Genomic DNA, 22,610 nt, shown 5'->3' on the forward strand with positions numbered 1-22,610 from the left:
AGCATAACATTACTACGTATTGAACTACTTTTTCTGTCAAATTTGTTGTTTAACATGATGTTTTGTTGCTTAATTTGTAAAATCATAACCTAATTTGATGTTTAATAGGCTTTTCCTTAGTCCCTCCTTATTATCCAATAATAATAATAATTATTATTATTATTTATTTATTTACAGCATTTATATTCCACCCTTCTCACCCTGAAGGGGACTCAGGGCGGATCACATTACACATATAGGCAAACATTCAATGCCTTTTAACATAGAACAAAGACAAGACAAACATAGGCTCCGAGCGGGCCTCGAACTCATGACCTCCTGGTCAGAGTGATTCATTGCAGTGATTCATTGCAGCTGCTCTCCAGCCTGCGCCACAGCCCGAGCCCAAGAAACCTTTAGTAAAAGAGAGCTTGGATATTAATGTCAAGCCAATACAGAGCTGATATGGTATAGTATGGGAAATAGTATCCCATACCATATCAGTTAGGCTGATTTTTTAATACTAACTCTCAAGCAACCAGAAACTACATTTGTCTGGCATCTACCTTTCCCCGTGTATTTTAGATGCACTGGGACTTGAGCATCCATGGATTCGGGTATCCACAGTGGGTTCTGGAACCAAACCAAACCCTGACGGATAAAAAAGGTCCAACTGTACACACCACACTGGGGAAGTTTAACTCTCAAATGCCAGAATGATGAGATAAAAGTAATTTTGCCAAGGAATGCCAATGCAAGGAACACTCTCAGAGGGAAGCAACCTGAGCAGGATGAAATCGCCGACCGACCTGAAAATCAAACTGGCCATAAGAAAGCTTCCTGTTTCTCCCACAAATGTCAAAAAGGAAGGAAATGCCAAGACCAGCCTGCGGTTTCAGCATCTGCCACTCTATTTCCTCGCCACAGGAACACATTGGCATTGTGCTTTTGCTATCCGGATGGCCGCTGTTCCCTTTGCAAGGCTCAGTAATTTGGAAGGTTAGAGTTAGTGTGGTACAGTGCTCTGGGACATATATATATATATATATATATATATATATATATATATATATATATCCATAACAAATTAAAAACAAAAAATAAAACAATCACAGACACTAAAAAAGAGACTTTGATAGAAAAACAAACCCATAATATTCCCACCCACTTATTCCTCATTCCTACCAGCAAAAACCAACAACAAAACTCCAGCACCACCTTTAAAAAAAAAAAGTAATTTAAAAATTGAAAACATAATAAACTTTCCCCCTCCTCAAGCAAAGGCAACCAGCAAACTATTACATATGTATACTTTTTGTTCTAATTAATTGCATCTCGGCTTCTGCTAAATATAATTCAATATATGTATTGAAAATGAATACATAACCACAAGTAATGTCCATATGAACAATTTATCCATCTTAATTAATATAGCAAGACAGAATTGAAGACCTATCTCTTCCAACAGGCCTATCTAGACAGTTTTAAGTTGTGAATTCAATCCAGATTTCAATTTATATTTTAACTCTGCGTATGCTGTTGTATGTGTTTTAATAGTGTTTAATCTCTTGTTTTAACAATGTACCCCTCCTCGAGCTGCAGATAGAGTAAGGTAATAAATTCATTATATTATTATTGATACACAACAAGATTAGTACACAGCAAACAAGATCACTATGCTGGTTGTTGTATTGGATCACACGTTGGACACTTCCCAAGTGTCTAGGACTATGTGATGTATCAGCAAATAATGAATGCAGATCCAAGTAGGGTGGCCTTTTGCACCTGACAGATGTTGATTTTGTCAGCGCCGATTGTTTTTAAACGCTGGTCAAGGTCTTTAGGCCCTGCACCCAGTGAGCCAATCACTACTGGGACCACCTTGACTGGCTTGTGCCAGAATCTTTTCAGTTCAATCTTTAAATCCTCGATGATGATGATGATTATTATTATTATTTCTATACCTTTTTGAGCATGCTAGGCCTAGCCAGTGTGGCATGCTTATCTGTTTTCCCTTTTTGCTCTCTTTTATTAAAGGTTTCTGGAGGCAGGTATGGTTTTGCTCACCTGTTTTAGCTGCTTTGCATCTTAATCATAGAGATAAAATGAGAGAATAATAATAATAATAATAAACTCAGGTGACAGCATAATTGACGAGGAGCAACTGGAAAAGCTTATACAATACAAGGATTTAAAGATCGAACTGCAAAGACTCTGGCACAAGCCAGTCAAGGTGGTCTGACGTGTGATCCAATGCAACAGCCAGTATAGTGATCTTGTTTGCTGCGTACTAACTGATCTTGTTGTGTATCTAATAATAATAATAATAATAATAATAATAATAATAATAATAATAATAATAATCCGACGTGTGATCCAATACAACAGTCAGCAGAATGTCTGCTCTGGACTCATCTTGTTGTGTTTCTAATAAAACTTTGGATTATTGATGTCGCCATCCCAGGTGACAGTCGGATTGATGAAAAACAACAGGAAAAACTCAGCCGCTATCAGGACCTCAAGATTGAACTGCAAAGGCTTTGGCACAAACCAGTACAGGTGGTCCCGGTGGTAATTGGCACACTGAGTGCTGTACCAAAAGATCTCAGCTGGCATTTGGAAACAATAAACATTGACAAAATTACGATCTGTTAACTGCAAAAGGCCACCTTACTGGGATCGTCATCCGAAAATAAATCACACAGTCCTAAACGCTTGGGAAGTGTTTGACTTGTGATTTTGTGATACAAAATCCAGCATAGACATCTTGTTTGATGTCATACTGTGTCATTGTGTCATCAACAACAACAAAAATAGGCAGAGACACACAGCTACAACCAAACTCTGCTTTTTCCCAGTTCTAGTTTTGTTTATTTCCCTATTTCCTGCAATCATACAGCTGCAACCCAACACCAAAAATCTGGGTTTCTCTAGTTCTTGTTCATTATCCTTCCAATGCCGATGTAGCTAAAAATGGACAGAGGAGGAGAAACAGAAAAGGAGGTCTTGATGGGCTGTGTTTAAAAGCACCCATTGCCAGAGGTTTTGCAAATGAAGGCATGTCTACACTGCTGTTTGACACCGCTTTGACCATCCACGACTAAGTGCTAAGGGATCCTGCGAGTTGCAGGTTGATGTGGCACCAGCACATCTTTGCAGTGATGATGACACCGTATAAAACTACAACTCCCACTATTCCATAGCATTGGGCCATGGCAGTGAAAGTGGTGTCAAACTGGATTAATTCTACTGTACAGATGCACCTTTGAGATTTGCCTGCAAATGGAATAAAGGAAGTAATCGATGAAAGTGGTTTTGCCGTGCAGGTGATTACACAGGAAACCCTAGAATAAGTTTGAGGCCCCGGTGGTGATAAACCACAGATAATTTAATACGCATTAAGAATGTTCTTTAGTGGGAGTTTGCTGCCCAGTCACCACAGTTTGCAGCTAGTTTCCAACTCCATTAAATGTTTCCAGCTAGTTTCCAGCTGCATTAAATGGTCAGTGGAGATCTGTATTGGTCTCAATTCCGGCATTTGCAAAGCAGTCCCTGACTGTTATCAGGCCGCAGATGCTGCTCGGTTGCTCTTTAAAACACACACACACACTGCATGTAAACAGCCGCAAAAGGCTTGCAACCTATCAGCGCCTTCAGGAGACAAAGAGAGCCAATGGGAACCCCAGGCTCCCTTTTAGACACTTCGGTGAACCTCTTTCCAACCATATCCACACCACTTCCTTTGGCCGCTCACCGCCTCCGAAAAGGACAAACAAATATAACGGAATAAACAAGCCCTACTTTCCACTGCATTGACTCCAAAGCCCATCCTGGGACTGGCAAAGATCCAGCTCAGAGAGAAGAAAAGGGAAATTAGAGACCGGTCTTCCTGTTGCTGTCCTTGTAGCTTCAACGAAAGCAAAGAGCCAAATATGTTTAACAGATGTTACCAGGACGATAGGCTTTGGCAACCAGATGCCGCTACAGCCATTAGATTGCCAGATGTTGGCTACAGAGGAGCCGTAAAGGGGCCAGAGAGAAAATATTAATCAAATCTGCAAAATATATACCTCACAATCTCTGAGGATGCCTGCCATAGATGTGGGTGAAATGTCAAGAGAGAATGCTTCTGGAGCATGGTCATACAGACCGGAAAACACACAACAACCCTGTGATTCCGGCCATGAAAGCCTTCAACAACAAATCTGCAAAAGTTAAATTTGCAAATGTATTATTTGCCTGCATCTAGATGCAGTCTAGAACTACATTGGCTGTTTTTGCTGCTACATCACACTGCTGGCTCATGTTAATCTTAGGGTCCCTAGATCCTTTTCACATGTACTGTTGAAAAGATGCATCCCAAACACATGTTTACACATGACAACCCTAATTTATTATTACAATTATTATAATTATTATTGTGTTGTTGAAGGCTTTCATGACCAGAATCACTGGGTTGCTGTGAGTTTTCCGGGCTGTATGGCCATGTTCCAGAAGCATTCTCTCCTGACGTTTCTGCCACATCTATGGCAGGCAGCCACAGAGGTTGTGAGGTCTGTTGGAAACTAAGCAAGTGGGGTTTACATATCTGTGGAATGAATGGCCTTGCAGTTTAAAGGACTGTCTGCTTACTTCCTGGGGGAATCCTTTGAGAACACAGAAATGCCAGGCCATTCTAACAACAAACTACCATGTGGACAATTTCACAGAAAGAAGGAAGCCATGAAAATGAACAAAATCTGTCTACCAGTATTTTAAAAAAACCTAAAATCAGAACAGTAAATAAAAAAAACTCCCTGAAAACAGGGGAATTTCAGACAGAAAACAATCAGGGCCAGCTAACACCTCCTAACAAAGGATTCCTCTAGGCAGAAAGCAGACAGTCCTTGAAGCTGCAAGGCCACTAAATGCTAATCAAGGCGGCCAATTGCTACATTAACACTTGCTTCAAACTCACAGAAAAATTGCCCAGAAAACTCACAGCAACCCTATTATTATTATTATTATTATTATTATTATTATTATTATTATTATTATTATTATTTCCATTTCTACCTTTTTTCTCCCAAGACTGAGACCCAAAGCGTCTCACAACCTGAAAAACTAGACAATGTAAAACACCTACAAAATATACATATTAAAATAGAACTCAATATTACACTTATTAAAAACAAGTTTTAAAATACGGTTCAAAACAATTCCTAGAAGTTCTTTAACAACACGGAGCATTTGTGGAATGCTTCTGCCGAGCTCTATAATATCCTAATTAATAAAATTAGGAAATCCAAAGTTACTTGTGGTCCTTCCACGCTTTCAAATACAAGACTACGACTCCACTATAAATGCCATGGATACATCCTAGGAAATGCTGTGCTTGGAGAAGCACTAGAATTCTCAAGTTTGAACATTTCTAAATATTGCTCCTTAAACTACAAATTCCATGATTCTATTGGCAGTTAAAGTGGGAAAATAGCACTATAACTTCAGAGGGCAAAAGGACTTATTTTATCCGGAACGCTAGGAAAGCAGTAGCCCTGACAAGCATTTGAAACACCGGTATGTGCCATTATTAAGCATTGTGAGTGTGTGTGTGTGTGTGTGTCTCCGACTGATTATTTAGCCTCTCCCACTCATGATATGCGCTTAAGTAAACAACATTTCACTGCGGTCAAGGATCAGCAAATAAAACATACAATATGTTGCAATAATACCATAACTATCGGCATCATGATTCATAGGTTCCACAATGTTGTCTATCTACCAGAGAACAATGTTGTCGATCTAGCATCCATATGAAAACACACATGACAACCCTAATTTTTATTATTATTATTATTATTATTATTATTATTATTATTATTATTATTTTATTATGACACAGCAAACAAGATAGATATGCTTGATTTCGTATCACAAAATCACAAGTCGAACACTTCCCAAGTGTCTAGGACTATGTGATGTATTTTCGGATGATGCGCGCAGATCCCAGTAGGGTGGCCTTTTGCAGTTGCAAGATTATTATTTTATTATGACACAGCAAACAAGACAGACATGCTGGATTTCGTTTCACAAAATCACAAGTCGAACACTTCCCAAGTGTCTAGGACTGTGTGATGTATTTTTGGATGATGCATGCAGACCCCAGTAGGGTGGCCTTTTGCAGTTGTTATTATAATTATAATTATTATTTTGTTGTTGTTGTTGTTGTTGAAGGCTTTCATAGCCGGAACCACTGGATTGTTGTGCATTTTCTGGGCTGTATAGCCATGTTCCAGAAGCATTCTCTCCTGACGTTTCACCCACATCTATGGCAGGCATCCTCAGATACTTCACAACCTCTGAGGATGCCTGCCATATAGATGTGGGTGAAACGTCAGGAGAGAATGCTTCTGGAACATGGCCATACAGCCCAGAAAATGCACACTTTTTTATCCTGGCTATACTCTGGTGATGTTTGGCCACGAAGGACCCACGTTTTAATTTGTGAAATGTTGAAAAGGCTGCAATATTTTTAAATTTGGAATCTACATAGAATCCCAAGATATTAAGAAAAACCCAGAATACTATGATCACAACAAAGGCCTCACAAAAGGGTGTATCTACGCTGTAGAATTAATGCAGTTTAACACCGCCTTGAGCTGTCACAGTTCAATGCCATAGGACTGTGGGATTTGCAGTTTGACAAGGCACAGGTAAACTTTGGCAGGGAAGGCTAAAGACCTCGTAAAACTACAACTCCCACAAGTCCATAGCATTGGCAGCTAAAGTGGAGTCAAACTGCATTAATTTGACAGTATAGATCAGGCATGGGCAAACTTTGGCCCTCCAGGTGTTTTGGACTTCAACTCCCACAGTTTTGGACTTCAACAGCCACTACCGGCTGTTAGGAATTGTGAAAGTTGAAGTCCAAAACACCTGGAGGGCCGAAGTTGGCCCATGCCTGGTATAGATACACCCAAATAGACTGCAGAAGATTTACATGTAATGAACAGTAATTGAACCTAATGCCTTCCATGTCTAATATTGTGTTGAATGGGGGATTGTGGGACTTCGGGTCTCCCAAAAAGTTAATTTTTCCAAGCCCTGGAAGCATCCCAAACATTGCACCTGTTTCCCCCGAAGTAGTTGGAACAAAGCTTGTAACTCGGCTCCGCTCGTTGAGCAGGAGACTCCAAAACAGACTCTGCTGCCAAAACCTAGAGAAACAAAAGGGAGATGGACAATGGCTGGGTTTGGATTGGTTCCTTTTCTACTCTTTTTCCCAAAAAGAACTGGCTATAATATATTCCCTCCTCCTCCACATGGAACACAACACCCCAAATCCCCAGGACAACAAGCTGAATGGAGGATTCTGCCAACTGTAATCCAAATACTTAATGTTTCCAAGCTTTGCAGCAACATGTCAAGAGGGAATTTCTGAGAGTTCCAAAATCTCATTCTGTCTGGATGCAGAACTAATGCACTTTGGCACCACTTTTAGTACCATGACTCAATGCTATGGAGATATGACAGGTATAGTTTTACAAGGTTCTTAGCCTTCTGTGCCGAAGAGTTTGGGTGTCTTACCAAACTACAAATCCCATGATTTCACAGCACTGAGCCACTGAGCCATGGCACTTAAAAATGGTGCCAAATTTGCATTCGTTTTACAGTTTTGTTGCACCTCAAAAGCTTCTGGAATAAAAAGTGGATTCAGAGTGAAGGAGAGAGGAAGGGAAAGGCTTCCTCCCCCTCCAAACCCCTCGAATCCCTTGGAGGTTTTGGGGTGGAGAAGGAGAACAAGTACACAAAACAAACACTAACCTACCCAGCGAGTACACAGCCAGGTCCGGAAAAGGCTTTCAGAGGCGATGCCAAGTGGGCAAGCGGCCAAGGCGAAATGTTTTCTACGAGCTCAATGCCTTAACAGGTCTCTTCGGAGCCGCGGCGGGAGCCAGGAGACTCTGCGCCGGTTGGGTTTCAGGGTCAGAGCCATGCGCACACACTGCCCGGCCCTCCTGGCTGCACACTCCAGCCAAATAATGTTCAATGGTCAGAGATTCTGGGAACCAAAGTTTGGGAACCACTGATCTACACTGTAGAATAAATGCAGTTTAGCACTGGAACTGCCATGGCTCAATGCTATGGATTCCTAGAAGTTGTAGTTCTGCAAAGTCTTTAGCCTTCTCTGCCAAAGGATGCTGGTGCTTCACCAAACTACAACTTATTTATTACAATTTATTACAACATTTATATCCCGCCCTTCTCACCCGAGAGGGGACTCAGGGCGGCTTACAATAAACACACATATATAAATTATACAATACACTATAAATCAGATTACAAATTATTAACTTACATCAGCATTCATAAAAACATTCTAAAATGCAAATTGGCGTGTTCAAGTTTAAAAGACTGGGTCTATTAATTGAGTTCTGGCGTACATAATAATAATAATAATAATCCCAGAATTACTCTGACCCATGACAGCTAAAGTGGAGTCAAGCTGCATTCATTCCACAATAGTGTTTTAAGAGATTTTAACTGACTTGTAGGTTTAATTCTTTTGTAATTTTATACATTGTCGATTTTAAATTGCATTGTTATTATTATTATTATTGACAACATTTATATCCTGCCCTTCTCACCCTGAAGGGGACTCAGGCCAGCTTACAAGTTATATGTACATACAATATATTATATCATTAGCATATTTATTTATTTATTTATTTACAGTATTTATAAAGTATTTATTTACAGCCCTTCTCACCCCGAAGGGGACTCAGGGCGGATCACATTATATACATATAGGGCAAATATTCAATGCCCATATACACATAGAACTGAGACAGAGACAGACGCAGAGGCAATTTAACCTTCTCCTGAGGGGATGTTCGATTCTGGCCACAGGGGGGAGCAGCTGCTTCATCATCCACTGTGACGGCACTTCCTCATTCCAACGCCGTAAATTAGTTAAATCTGCCTCCCCACTTTATAAGTGGTACCTTATTTCCTACTTGATAGGTGCAACTATCTTTCAGGTTGCTAGGTCAGCAAAGAGCAGGGGCTATTTTTTATTTTTTTTAATTGACAGGTGCTCACCCCGCCATGGGCTGGCCTCGAACTCATGACCTCATGGTCAGAGTGATTTATTGCAGCAGGCTGCTCATCAGCCTGCGCCACAGCCCGCCCACACCAGCATAGCACAATGTAAGCATTATACTGTATTACTATATTGTACTATAACACTATACTGCAATATTATTAGTAATATTACATGTAATATAAATACATAATTATAATTGTTGTTTTTTAAGTTGTGACCCACCTTGGGTCTCAAGAAAGAGAGAGAAACTTGATATCAATAAAAACAGGCATTATTATTAATTAATAATAATAGTAATAATAATGTATCCCTGCAGATTCAAAGTGCCTTCCTCCATAAAATCAACATATATTATGCAAATTTACATATGTTATGCAAATTGTTATTGCTTGCATACAATACACAGTTGTTATTGTGTGCATATATTATCCAAATAAAGAAGGCTTGCATATCTGTGAAAGTGAGAAAACTCTAATAAAATAAATAGTTGGCCTAGAGTCACACTGTGGCAGCCTTTGTTTAAAGCATATTTGGGTAACATGTGAATCTCATCAAATGACAGAGTTGGAAGAAACCCCAAGGACTATCCAGTCCAGTCCAATTCTGAAGGAAGACACAATCAAAGCACTCCCGACATCCAGCCTCTCCTTTAAAAACTTCCGAAAAAGGAGACTCCACCAGGTCATTTCTCGTTGTGTTGTTGAAGGCTTTCATGGCTGGAATCACTGGTTTGTTGTGAGTTTTCCGGGCTGCATGGCCATGTTCCAGAAGCACTCTCTCCTGACTTTTTGCCCACATTAATAGCAGGCATCTTTAGTGGCTGTGAGGTCTGTTAGAAACTAGGCAAGTGGGGTTTATATATCTGTGCAAAGTCCATGGTGGTAGAAAGAACTCTTGCCTGTTTAAGGCAAGTGTGGATGTTGCAATTAGACACCTTGATTAGCATTGAATAGCCTTGCAAATTCAAAACCTGGCTGCTTCCTGTCTGGGAGAATTTTTTGTTGGGAGCTGTTAGCCAATGAAATCCACGAGCATGTGGACAATTTCAACAGAAAGGAGGAAATCCATGAAAATAAAGAAAATCTGTGTATAGTATTTAAAAAAACTTTAAAATCAGGACAGTAAATAAAGAACAACACTCAGAAAACAGGGGTATTCCAGACAGGAAACAACCAGGGAAGTATGGTATACAGTATGTAAGTACTGTTGGTACTTGTTATACAAACTGCAAAAGAAGGGGATTATGGTGTCATATTTAACATCAATCTAAACTAGATTAGTTTGTTTGTTTATATAGAAGATATTACATTACCAACAGTACTTACATACTATATACCATACTTTCCTTTTTTATGTTTCACTGTAGATTATAGACACCTGAGTTTTGAGGAAACAATCAAGGCCAACTAATTTATTTATTATTTATTTACAGTATTGATATTCCGCCCTTCTCACCCCAAAGGGGACTCAGGGTGGATCACATTGCACACATATAAGGCAAACATTCAATGCCATAACATAGAACAGAGACAGAGACAGACGCAGGCACAGGCTGGCCTCGAACTCATGACCTCTTGGTCAGAGTGATTTGTTGCAGCTGGCTGCTATCCAGCCTGCACCACAGCCCAGCCTAACACCAACTAACACCTCCCATCAAAGTATCCCCCCGGCAGGAATCAGCCAGGCCTTGAAGCTGCAATGCTATTCAATGCTAATCAAGGTGGCCAATTGCAACATTCATGCTTTCCTCAAACAGACAAGAGTTATTTCTTCCACCCTGGATATTATTCCACAGATATATAAACCCCACTTGCCTAGTTTCCAACAGACCTCACTACCTCTGAGGATGCCTGCCATAGATGTGGGTGAAACGTCAGGAGAGTATGCTTCTGGAACATGGCCATACAGACCGGAAAACACGCAACAACCCACAGCCACTCATTTCTTTTTTTTTTCTGTTGCCCAAACAGATTAACTTTGGGATGCCTTTCCCCGATTTTACGCTGCTTAATGGCGCACGCATACACACACACACACACTCATGCGCAGCACTTTCAATGCCCAGGAGATGGAAGCCGCTTCCTGTTGTTTCAGGCAAAGTGAAGCTGCGCCTCCGTGCTTGTAATCTAAGAAGATTATACACACATAATTGCCGCCTGATTTAAAGGCTTATTTTTAGCCGGGTGCTTCCCCCTCGGCAGCAGGGAGCATGACGTGGCCGGCCTCTGTGTGTGTGTGTGTGTGTGTGTGTGTGTGTTTGTGCCACACAACCTGGAGAGCTCATAAGGCACAGCCGTGCATTGATGCCTGTCCCGGATGGCTGCAAGGAGTGTGGCAACCTTGCCCTTTGGACTCTGTAACACAACCAAAGATGAATGGTGCAGAAGACAATGTCCCTCAATCTAGACCAATGATGGGCAACCTTTTGCACTTGGTGTGTCAAAATTCACAAAAAAAAACCTAGCATGGCTTGAGTGGTGTGTCACTTTGAGAAGAAAAAAACCATAATTTCACAATATATATAGTTTAAATAACAAAAATATAGAATTGTAATAAATAACTGTCATACAATCAATCTGCATGCGGCAGCGTGTCAGCAAAAATGGCTAGGCGTGTCAGTGCTGACACGCGTGTCATAGGTTGGCCATCACTGATCTAGACACTATAAATATATTGATGCAACCTCGAATTGCATTGGCTTTTTAAGATGCCACGTCTTACTGTTGACTCATGTTCAGCTTGAGGTCTACTAAGACTCCTAGATCTCTTTCACATGCACTTTTCAAGCCAGGTGTCATCCATCCTATCTGCTGCATTTGGGGAGCTCTTCTGATTGGCCCACCTTGCATACTAGCAAGCACAGCACTAAATAAAAGTCATATAACACAATTCAAACTATGTGATTAAATAGAAGTCATAAAACACAATTCAGAGTGTTATTCCTGTTTAACTGTGTGGCATTTATTCTGAAAGTAGTTGTTATATTCCAGAAACTTGGATTTTGCAGCTACCATAAACTACAGTAGAGTCTCGCTTATCCAACCTTCACTTATCCAAAGTTCTGGATTATCCAATGCAGTCTGCCTCCTGCCCGGATCCACAGCTGTTTCTTTCGGCAGCAAGGACTGAACTTCTTAGGGATTTAATTTCCAACAATGTTGTGATTGTAAGTTTATTTTATATACTTGAGTATGGCAGGAGCTGGGGCTAACAGTGGGCGCTCATTCCGCTCCCGGGATTGAACCTGGGACCTTTCGGTCTGCAAGTTCAGCAGTTTAGCACTTGAACACACTGTGCCACCACTCGAATATAAGCCGACCCAAATATAAGCCGAGACACCCAGTTTTACCATTTAAAAAACTGGGAAAACACTGACTCCAGTATAAGCTGAGAGTGGTAAATTTCAGAAATAAAAATAGATACCAATAAAATTACATTAATTGAGGCATCAGTGGGTTAAATGTTCTTGAATACTTACATAAAGCTCAAATTTAAGACAAGACTGTCCAACTCTGATCAAATCATTATTCTCATCTTCTTTAATGTAAATGTGCTTATGTATCCTTTTAATAATAATAGAGTAAAATAATACATGTAATAATAATAATAATAAATACAGGAAAATAATACAAGTAATAATAAATAGAGTAAAATAATACATGCAATAATAATAATAATAATAATAATAATAATATCAGAGTGAAATAATAAATGCATTAATAATAATAAAATAGAGTAAAATAAATGTAATAGTAGCAACAATAATAGAGAAAAATACTAAATGTAATAATACCAATAATAATAGAGAAAAATAATAAATGTACAATATATTCTCGAGTATAAGCTGACCCAAATATAAGCCAACCAGGACCCTCACCCGAGTATAAGCCGAGGGGGGCTTTTTCAGTCTTAAAAAAAGGGCTGAAAAACTAAGCTTATACTCGAGTATATACAGTAATCACTGTTTTTGTAGTCGATGTTTTCAATACACTGCGGTGCTTTGGTACTAAAATTGTAAATACAGTAACTACTACATAATGTTACCGTGTACTGAACTGCTTTTTCTGTCCATTTGTTGTAAAACATGACGTTTTGGTGCTTAATTTGTAAAATCATAACATAATTTGACGTTTAATAGGCTTTTCCTTAATCCCTCCTTATTATCCAACATTTCTGCTCATCCAACATTCTGCTTGCCCGTTTATGTTGGATAAGCGGGACTCTACTGTATGTTGAATTGGTTGAGACTCAATGAGATACTCATTGAAAAACTATCGCAAAATGAGATGCAGGATGTCACTCCCGCAAAAACAAAATTTGTAGTTTCTCAACCTTTTTCCATGTTTTTATGATAGAACCAATTAGGAAATGGCATTTATAACTCAGGAACAAAAGCATGTTACATTGTGGAATAGCAACTGAAAGTCACGACGGTAGCTGGTGGTTTTCAAAATCATTAGTAAGTACTGAATCCACTCTGAGTTTTAGTCCAATCTTTTGTGGAATTGGCCACAGTGCCGAAACCTATCTGCTTCAGTATCTCAGATCGATCCTTTAAAGTTCAGATTCAAACCCAAACATTTCAGCCAAACATCACGTCCGCTCCTCAAACAGCTCCTTTAAAGTCCAGACTGAATCCCAAAGCAGATCCAGGCATAGGGTAAAGGAAAACTTTTTTGCCTGACATTAAGTCCAGTTGTGTCCGACTCTGCGGGTTGGTGCTCATCTCCATTTCTAAGCCGAAGAGCCAGCGTTGTCCACAGACACCTCCAAGATCATGTGGCCTGCATGACTGCATGGAGCGCCATTACCTTCTCACTGAAGTGGTACCTATTGATCTACTTGCATTTGCATGCTTTCGAATTGCTAGGTTGGCAGAAGCTGGAGCTGACAACGGGAGCTTACTCCGCTCCCGGGATCCAAACTGCCGACATTTTGGTCAGCAAGTTCAGCAGCTCAGTGGTTTAACCCACTGCACCACTGGGGGCTCCTTATACACACACAAATCATTAAAAACACCTTTTCACAAATACAAAACCCAAGCATCTTGCAGAAAAACAACTGAGTATTGGTGATAAATTTAGGAAGGAATGATTTGCTATCAATTTTAGCACAAGCTGCTTTCACAGATGACATAAGAAAGTAATAATCATTTCCTGATCTCCTTTCCTTATGGGTCAAGGTGAGGAACTACAGACCAAAATACAGGCAATCTATAAACACATAAGAATTAAAAATAATGGGAGTTCTAATCCAAAAGAAGACACTTCCTTTTCCAAAATTTAGCAGACCTTCTGGCAGATTACTACAATCATAATATATGATACTACAATCATAATATATAAGTAACTATATCACTGCAGAAGTATATAACTATTAGGCTTGATCGATCCATGAAAAATTTGATTCTAAACTCGTTTCAAAACTAGAGGGGGCAGTTTTTCGTTTTTGTTGCTATTTACGAATTTGGCCCCCAAAAATTTTCGAAATTAACGAAAATTCGTTATTTTCTAAATTAATTCGTTAATGGCGGACGCGCATGCGCAATTCCCAAAAACAGCACAGAGGGAGAGGACTTTACAGGACTCTCCCACCCTCATTTTTTGAGTGATCTTCTTCCAACTTGGTACAGTGGTAGAACACATTTAAAACTGATAGCTCACCAAAATTTGGAACGTTTCCCTTATCCTCTGATTTTTGGCGAATTTTCATAGCTTTTATAATAAACCATTTTTTAATAATTGCAGAAATCTGTTCCTGGTTTGAAAGTCTTATTTCCTGTTAAATTGGGTTGTCTTTACTGTGAAAGTCATTGTTCTACTTCAGAAACTTTGTTTTTGTGGCTGAAACTTTGTTAAATTGGTGTGTGTGTGATATATACTGTCTGTGTATATATATAATATATAGTCCCTGCATAATGTGTGTGTGTGTATAGGTAAAGGTAAAGGTATCCCTTGACGTTAAGTTCAGTCATGTCTGACTCTGGGGGTTGGTGCTCATCTCCATTTCTAAGCCCAAGAGCCAGTGTTGTCCATAGACACCTCCAAGGTCATGTGGCCGGCATGACTACATGGAGTGCCATTACCTTCCCAGAAACACCCAGAAAATGGGAATTCCAGACAGGAAACAATCAGGGCCAGCTAATACCTCCCAACAAAGGATTCCCCCAGGTAGGAAGCAGCCAGGCTTTGAAGCTGCAAGGCTATTCAATGCTAATCAAGGTGACCAATTGCAACATTCACACTTGCCTCCCACAGACAAGAGTTCTTTCTCCCACCCTGGACCTTCCACAGATATATAAACCCCACTTGCCTAGCTTCGCACAGACGTCAAAACCTCTGAGTATCAGGCCTGGCAGGCAGGGAAGGGCGAGCGAGCGAAGGGAGGACAGCCGCCGGAGGAGGACGAAGCAGAGGGGAAGGGGTCTCGATCCGCCGCCTCCGCCCGCCTGGATGCGCCTTGCGAGGAGGAGGCGGAGGAAGCGGAGGAGGGGGCGGCAGAGGGAGAAGCAGAGGCAGGCAGTGAGGGAGGCATGAGCAGCGCCGCCCGCGCCCCTCGCCCGCCTTCGCCTTCCGCCTCCTAAGTGACCCTCCCTCCCTCCCTCCCAGCCCCATCCTCCCCGCAAGGCTTCCGAGGAGGAGGAGGAGCGGACGCCGCCCGAAGGAAAGGAAAGGTCGGTGGGCTCTTCGGGGGAGACCTTGGGGAAGGTCGCGGGAAGGGCGGGAGGGGAAGGGGAAAAGCGCCCCATTTTCAAGAGCCACTTCGGGAGGGAACGAGGGCAACCAAGGGGGGACCTCCCTCTCCCCCTCCTTCCCTCCTGGAAGAAGAAAGGAAAGACACGTGGACGCGCCTCCTTTCCGACGTGCGGGCCTCGCCTTCCTGGGCGCTGACACGCGAGAGCCTCCCTCCCGAAGACAGAAACCTGGCCCAGTCCTTCCTCGGTAGGCTATTGGGAGATCACCCTTGGGAGGTAATAATAATAAATTATTATCAGCTGCTGAGGCGAGGCGGCGGCGGCCATTTCCCCCCTCCGTCTTCCTCCTCCTCCTCAGCCTCCTTCCCCCTCGCCCCCTCCCATTGGCTGAGCCCGTGACGCCCCTTTTGCTGAGGGGCAAAAGGGAAGGGCCTGAATGGTGGGAGTTTGGGTGCTTTGCAAAAGCTTTTTTTTCCTAACGAAAAAAACGACAACATAACGAAAAACGGCCTCTCGCGATTCGAAACCGCGATATCCAGACGTGTGACAACCAATGCTTCAAAATTGCTTCAAAACAAACGAAAATAACGAATTAATAACGGTTAACAGGGAAAACGAATTATTTGAGCAAGCCTAATAACTATACATAACTTATAACAAACTTTTCCTTTTTTTCTTTTTGCTGTATATAATAGACATCTGTGCATACAGCAGTATTTATACCTCGCCTTTCTCACCCCAAAAGGGACTCAGAGTGGCTTACAGAACGCATATACGGCAAAAATTCAATGCTGATTATACAATTAACAAGGACAGACAAAACAAAAAGAGGTAAAGGCAGTTTTTCCCATCTTATTTCCAGCATCTTGGAGGCTCTGTTCGACTCTGGCCATTCATTCTACAGTGTATACCAGCCATGGGCAAACTTGGGCTCTCCAGGTGTTTTGGACTTCAACTCCCACAATTCCTAACAGCCTAACGGCTGTTAGGAATTGTGGGAGTTGAAGTCCAAAACACCTGGAGGGCCCAAGTTTGCCCATGCCTGGTTTAGATGCAACCTCACCTGCTTCCTGTAATCAAGTATTTAAACCACTATGGGACCATGAATGGCTGCTTGCACCACAAAATCCACAGCAGCATATTGATACTGCAAACATGTGAGTAGATATGTTTACTACTATATCTGGGAAAAAGATAATTCCTTGTTTGTAACTTAGAATACTGCATACCTTGGGGTGCTTTGACATGTCTATTTGCACAAGGTCTATATAATTTGTGATTTGTATCTTATATAGAGCACAACATTAGACAAATTTCCTTTTATTCTTATTTCCATTAAGAAGCAGAGCCATCAATAAAGAAATATTAAAACATTTGCCGCTTACCAGAAGAAGGGTTACTGAAACTGGGATAAAACCCGGGAACCAGTTGTAAACGGCGTAAACGGATATATTACCACCTACTCCAGGCAATAACCAGCTACTCAGGATCTACATCAACATTGACTCTGTCTCCTTGGCTTTACTATTGATTCTAAACCTGTGGAATCCTGAGGAATCCTTCCAGAACTGCAGAGACTCTGAATCGGTTTGCCTTTAAGCCCATCTAATCTTTTTAGGACTGCAGAGACTTATATCATTTTGTTTGATTTATAATACTGAGTTAGATACTTTTGGGTTATATACCAAAGGACTGAGCATTAATTCTGTGAATATAATATGTATATGATGCTCTAATATACATATTGTGTACTACTTATGTTTTGAACCATTATTGTGTTTTGTATAGCTCATTACATTAGATGCAACCTCAGCCTGCATAAACCAAACAAAATGGGGAAAGTGGGAGGAGAGAAAGAAACCAGGACATTTTTAAAGCAGCTGAAACAGTGGGACAGCACAGGATTAATCAGGGCACAGAATCCTAGAGTTGGAAGTGACCCCCAAGAATCATCATCCCAATGCCTTCTGTCATGCAGGCATACCCAATCAAACCCATCCCGACAGATGGCCACCTAGCCTTTGCTTGAAAACCTCGAGAGAAGGAGACTCCACCGGAGTCTGTGGCAGCTGCATATTCCTCATTGACCCTACCTTTGCCTGGGCACAGGGATGTATGCTGAATGGTGCAGAGGGATCTGGTCCAAAAGCCGCACAGCCGCCGCGTCCTCCTCCGGCTGCTTCAGCACCAACAGGTCGGAGAGGGCCCTGCTCCGTCCGTCCAGCAATTCGGCTTCTCCCAAAAATGCCTCTCCGTTGATATGAGTGGGACTCTGAAATGGGACCAGAAGGGGAGCTGATAAATGTGGATAATACAACTGAGTACAATACAACTGATGATGAAATATTGAAAATATTTAAAATGGCCAAAATTGACACATTACAATATGTAACAAAATTAGAACAATTTTCTGTTCCTGGCTTGAAAGTATTATTTCCTGTTGAATTGTGCGGTCCTTACTTAGAAAGTAGTTGTTACACTCCAGAAACTTCATTTTTGTGGCTGTCACAAACTAGGTTGAATGGGTTGAGAGTCGATGAGATAGTCATTGAAAAACTAAAGCAAAATGTGCTGCAGCACAAAAATTAAGTTTTTGCAGTTTAATAAACTTTTCCCATGTTTTTATAATAGAACCAATTAGAAAGGACACTTATAACCCAGGAACACAAATTGTGTTACATGGTGGTATCAACACACTTCCCAAAAAAGGATTCCCCCAGGCAGGAAGCAGCCTGGGGGAATGCTGCAAGGCCATTCAATGCTAATCAAGGTGGCCAACTGCAACATCCCCACTTGCCTCCAAAAGACAAGCATTCTTTCTCCCACCCTGGACATTATTCCACAGATATATAAACCCCACTTGACTAGTTTCTAAAAGACCTCACACCCTCTGAGGATGGCTACCATCAATGTGGGCTAAACATCAGGCAAGTATGCTTCTGCAACATGGCCATACTGCCCAGAAAACTCACAGCAACCCAATTATTAATATTGTTGTTTATTTATACCTAGGCTTTTTCTCTCCACAAGGAAATTCAAGGAGACTAATCAAAGGGAGCAAAGTATATAGTGAGCTCTCAGTATATACTGAGAGAAAGCAGTAGAGGCAAGTAATAAAGTATTACTACTACTACTACTACTACTAAGGTTGTAAAGGTAAAGGTTTTCCCCTTACATTAAGTCTAGTCGTGTCCGACTCTGCGGGTTGGTGCTCATCTCCATTTCTAAGCTGAAGAGCCGGCGTTGTCTATAGACACCTCCAAGGTCATGTAGCCAGCATGACTACATGGAGCGTCATTACCTTCCCACCGGAGTGGTACCTATCGATCTACTCACATTTGCATGTTTTCAAACTGCTAGGTTGGCAGAAGCTGGGGCTAACAGCGGGAGCTCACCCTGTTCCTGATTTGAACCGCCAAACTTTCAGTCAGCAAGTTCAGCAGCTTAGCAGTTTAACCCGCTGTGTCACCAGGGCCCCACCACCACTACTACTACTACTACTACTACTACCCTGTTTCCCCGAAAATAAGACATCCCCAAAAAATAAGACCTAGTAGAAGTTTTGCTGAATTGCTAAATATAAGGCCTCCCCCGAAACTAAGACCTAGCAATGTTTTTGTTTGGAAGCATGCCCAGCGCCTGCCAAACAGAACACCAGAGCATGCAGGATTGGTAAATGTACATACCAGTTGTACATGGAAATAATGGTAGTAACAAGAAATTCTTGATAGGATTCACAGTTTGTCTGGTTATGTTGGTTTGTGATAACAGCTACTGTACAGTATATAATAAATGTTCATTTTTTGTTCAACAATACATGTGAATTCTTCTTCATGGAAAAATAAGACATCCCCTGAAAATAAGACCTAGCACATCTTTGGGAGCAAAAATTAATATAAGACACTGTCTTATTTTCGGGGAAACACGGTATATTTATGAAGGTCAGGGAACCACCTTTGAATTACAAATACAGTAGAGTCTCACTTATCCAACGTTCTGGATTATCCAACGCAGTTTGCCTCCCGCCCCAATCCACAGTTGTTTCTCTAGACAGCAAAGATGTAATTTCCAACAATGTTGCTATTCCCAGTTCATTTTATGCAATTCTATCTTTGTTTTTAGTCAATTTGTTAGCAGCCAATTTTTTAAAGTCAATATTTTTAATATATTGCAATGTTTTGGTGCTAAATTCATAAATACAGTAATTACATTTTACTACATAACGTTACCGCGTATTGAACTGGTTTTTATGTCAATTTGTTGTAAAACATGATGTTTTTGGTGCTTAATTTGTAAAATCATAGCGTAATTTAACATTTAATAGGTTTTTCCTTAATCCCTCCTTATTATCCAACATTTTTGCTTATCCAACGTTCTGCCAGCCTGTTTATGTTGGATAAGTGAGACTCTACTGTATATAGATATAGATATGTATGTATATGTGTATACAGTGGTGCTGCTGCCTCATTAAACTAAAAATCCCGGGACTGCATAGCATTGAGCCACAGACATTAAAGTGGTCCCAAACCGCATTAGTTCTACAGTGTAGATCAGGGGTCCTCAAACTTTTTAAGCCGGGGGCCGGTCCACAATCCTTCAGACTGTTGAGAGGCTGGATTATCATTTTAAAAAAATACAAACAAATTCCGATGCACACTGCATATGTCTTATTTGTAGTGCAAAAACAACAACAACAAGAACAATGAAAGAACAATAAAATATTTAAAAATAAAAACAATTTTAGCCAACATACATTTATCAGGATTTCAATGGGAAGTGTGGTCCTGCTTCTGGCCAATGAGATAGTCAAGTTAATTAGGGTTGTTGTTGTTGTTGTTGTTGTGTGCCTTCAAATCATTTCAGACTTTGGGTGAGCCTAAGTCTAAAATTTATTTATTATTTATTTACTGCATTTATTTACTACATTTGTATCACACCCTTCTCACCCCAAAGGGGACTCAGAGTGGCTTACAAATTATATGTACATACAATATATTATATTATTAGCATAGCACAATATTAGTATTATTTATTACTATATTGAACTATACCACTATACTTTAATTTTATTAGTAATATTATATGTAATATAGAATATAGAATTAATATTATTATATGGTATTATTATTAGTGTTATATTGTATTACATTATAATATTATTATCAATATTATATGTATATACAATATATTATATTATAAAACTGAGGGCGGGGGCCAGGTAGATGACCTCGGAGGGCCGCATCCGGCCCCCGGGCCTTAGTTTGGGGACCCTGGTGTAGATGCTTTGTAGAATTAATGCCCATTTTCATATCCACTCTCTTGGCATGAAAGGTTTCCTTTAATATCTTCATTATAGGAAGGAAGGATGGATTAGTGCCACCCGTATGTGTCCCGACCAGAAAGGCTTGGCTCTACCCTCTAGGTTCAGGCGCCTTGAGAATTATCTTAGATAAACAGAGCAGGTGTGATTAAAAAAAGGCTTCTCCATTTGCAACCCAAGCCCAGGCTGGCCCGCACTAGCAGAAATCTTTCAGAACAGATAAGCATGCCCCAACATGGAGGGAGGATCGTGCACCAACTTTCATGCTGGGACAGAAAGTGCGCCTACAATGTAGATCAGGGGTGTCACACTCATTTTCATTGCATGTCACATCAGCCTTGGGGTTGTCGTCAAAGTTGAATCCATGGACGGATAATTCATAGATACAGAGGGCCAAATATACCGTATATACTCAGTATAAGCCAATCCGAATATAAGCCAAGACACCTAATTTTACCACAAAAAAACTGGGAAAACATTGACTCCAGTATAAGCCGAGGGTGGTAAATTTCAGAAATAAAAACAGATACCAATACAATTACATTAATTGAGGCATCAGTAAGTTCAATGTTTTTGAATATTTACATAAAGCTCAAATTTAAGATAAGACTATCCAATTCTGATCAAATCATTATTCTCATCTTCTTCAATGTAAATGTGCTTATGTATCCTTTTAATAATAATAAAGTAATACATGTAATAATAATAATAATAATAAATACAGGAAAATAATACAAGTAATAATAAATAGAGTAAAATAATAAATGTAATGATAATAATAAGATCAGACTGAAATAATAAATGTAGTAGTAATAATAATAAAAATTATTATTAATACATTTATTGTTTCAGTCTGATCTTATTATTATCATTTAATAATATCATTTAATTGCACCTGTCAATTAGGGAAATTTAGGGACGCTTTATGCGGGAGGCTAACTTACAACACCATAAAACTGCCAGCAAAACACGAGGAAAGGAATGAGGAAGTACAGCCACTACTGGACGGTGAAGCAACAGCTCCCCCTGTGGCCAGAATCATGAAGCTGGAAATGTCACAGACAGAACGCCACCAGATAAGATTCAACACAGTTTATTAAAGATACAGAACCAAAAATGCCCGTAAAGGACAAAGGGCTAGGCAAACACTTGCCTTCAATATGAAAAGATACTAAAAAACGGTTCAAAAGATAAACCGGATTAAACGGGAGTTTAATCCAGGTTAAACCAAAAATGCTTACTTCAGTCTGGCACTTTAAACAAACAAAAGCTGGTAAACAAAGATTCAATGTAACGTAAATAACTGTCAGCAGATTCCTCCCTGCTACTCAACAGCTGTGGTTGAATAACTAAGTTGTTACTCCTCCGTGCAGCAAGCGAACTCCGGGTCCAAACACATCAATCAGGGCAGAAGCGGTCAGCGGGGTCCCAATCCGGTCCAAGGTCGAAGGCCAGGTACAGACGTCTTTGGTTCACCAGTTCCACCAATAATCACAGAAGGGATAGTCCGAGGTCGTAGTCAGTCAGTCAGT

General features: G+C 40.5%; 1 protein-coding gene across 1 annotated transcript in view; it reads right to left on the reverse strand.

Annotated features, from left to right (window-relative positions):
• The window catches only part of slc2a4rg (SLC2A4 regulator), a 62,677-nt gene that overhangs the window by 29,768 nt on the left and 10,299 nt on the right, over nucleotides 1-22,610 (reverse strand). The window contains exon 2 of the mRNA XM_062979087.1: nucleotides 17,852-18,030. Coding sequence (XP_062835157.1) covers nucleotides 17,852-18,030 — 179 coding nt within the window. The remainder of the gene's footprint in view (nucleotides 1-17,851; nucleotides 18,031-22,610) is intronic.

Source organism: Anolis carolinensis, chromosome 4, assembly GCF_035594765.1.
Source record: "Anolis carolinensis isolate JA03-04 chromosome 4, rAnoCar3.1.pri, whole genome shotgun sequence".
NCBI lineage: Eukaryota > Metazoa > Chordata > Lepidosauria > Squamata > Dactyloidae > Anolis > Anolis carolinensis.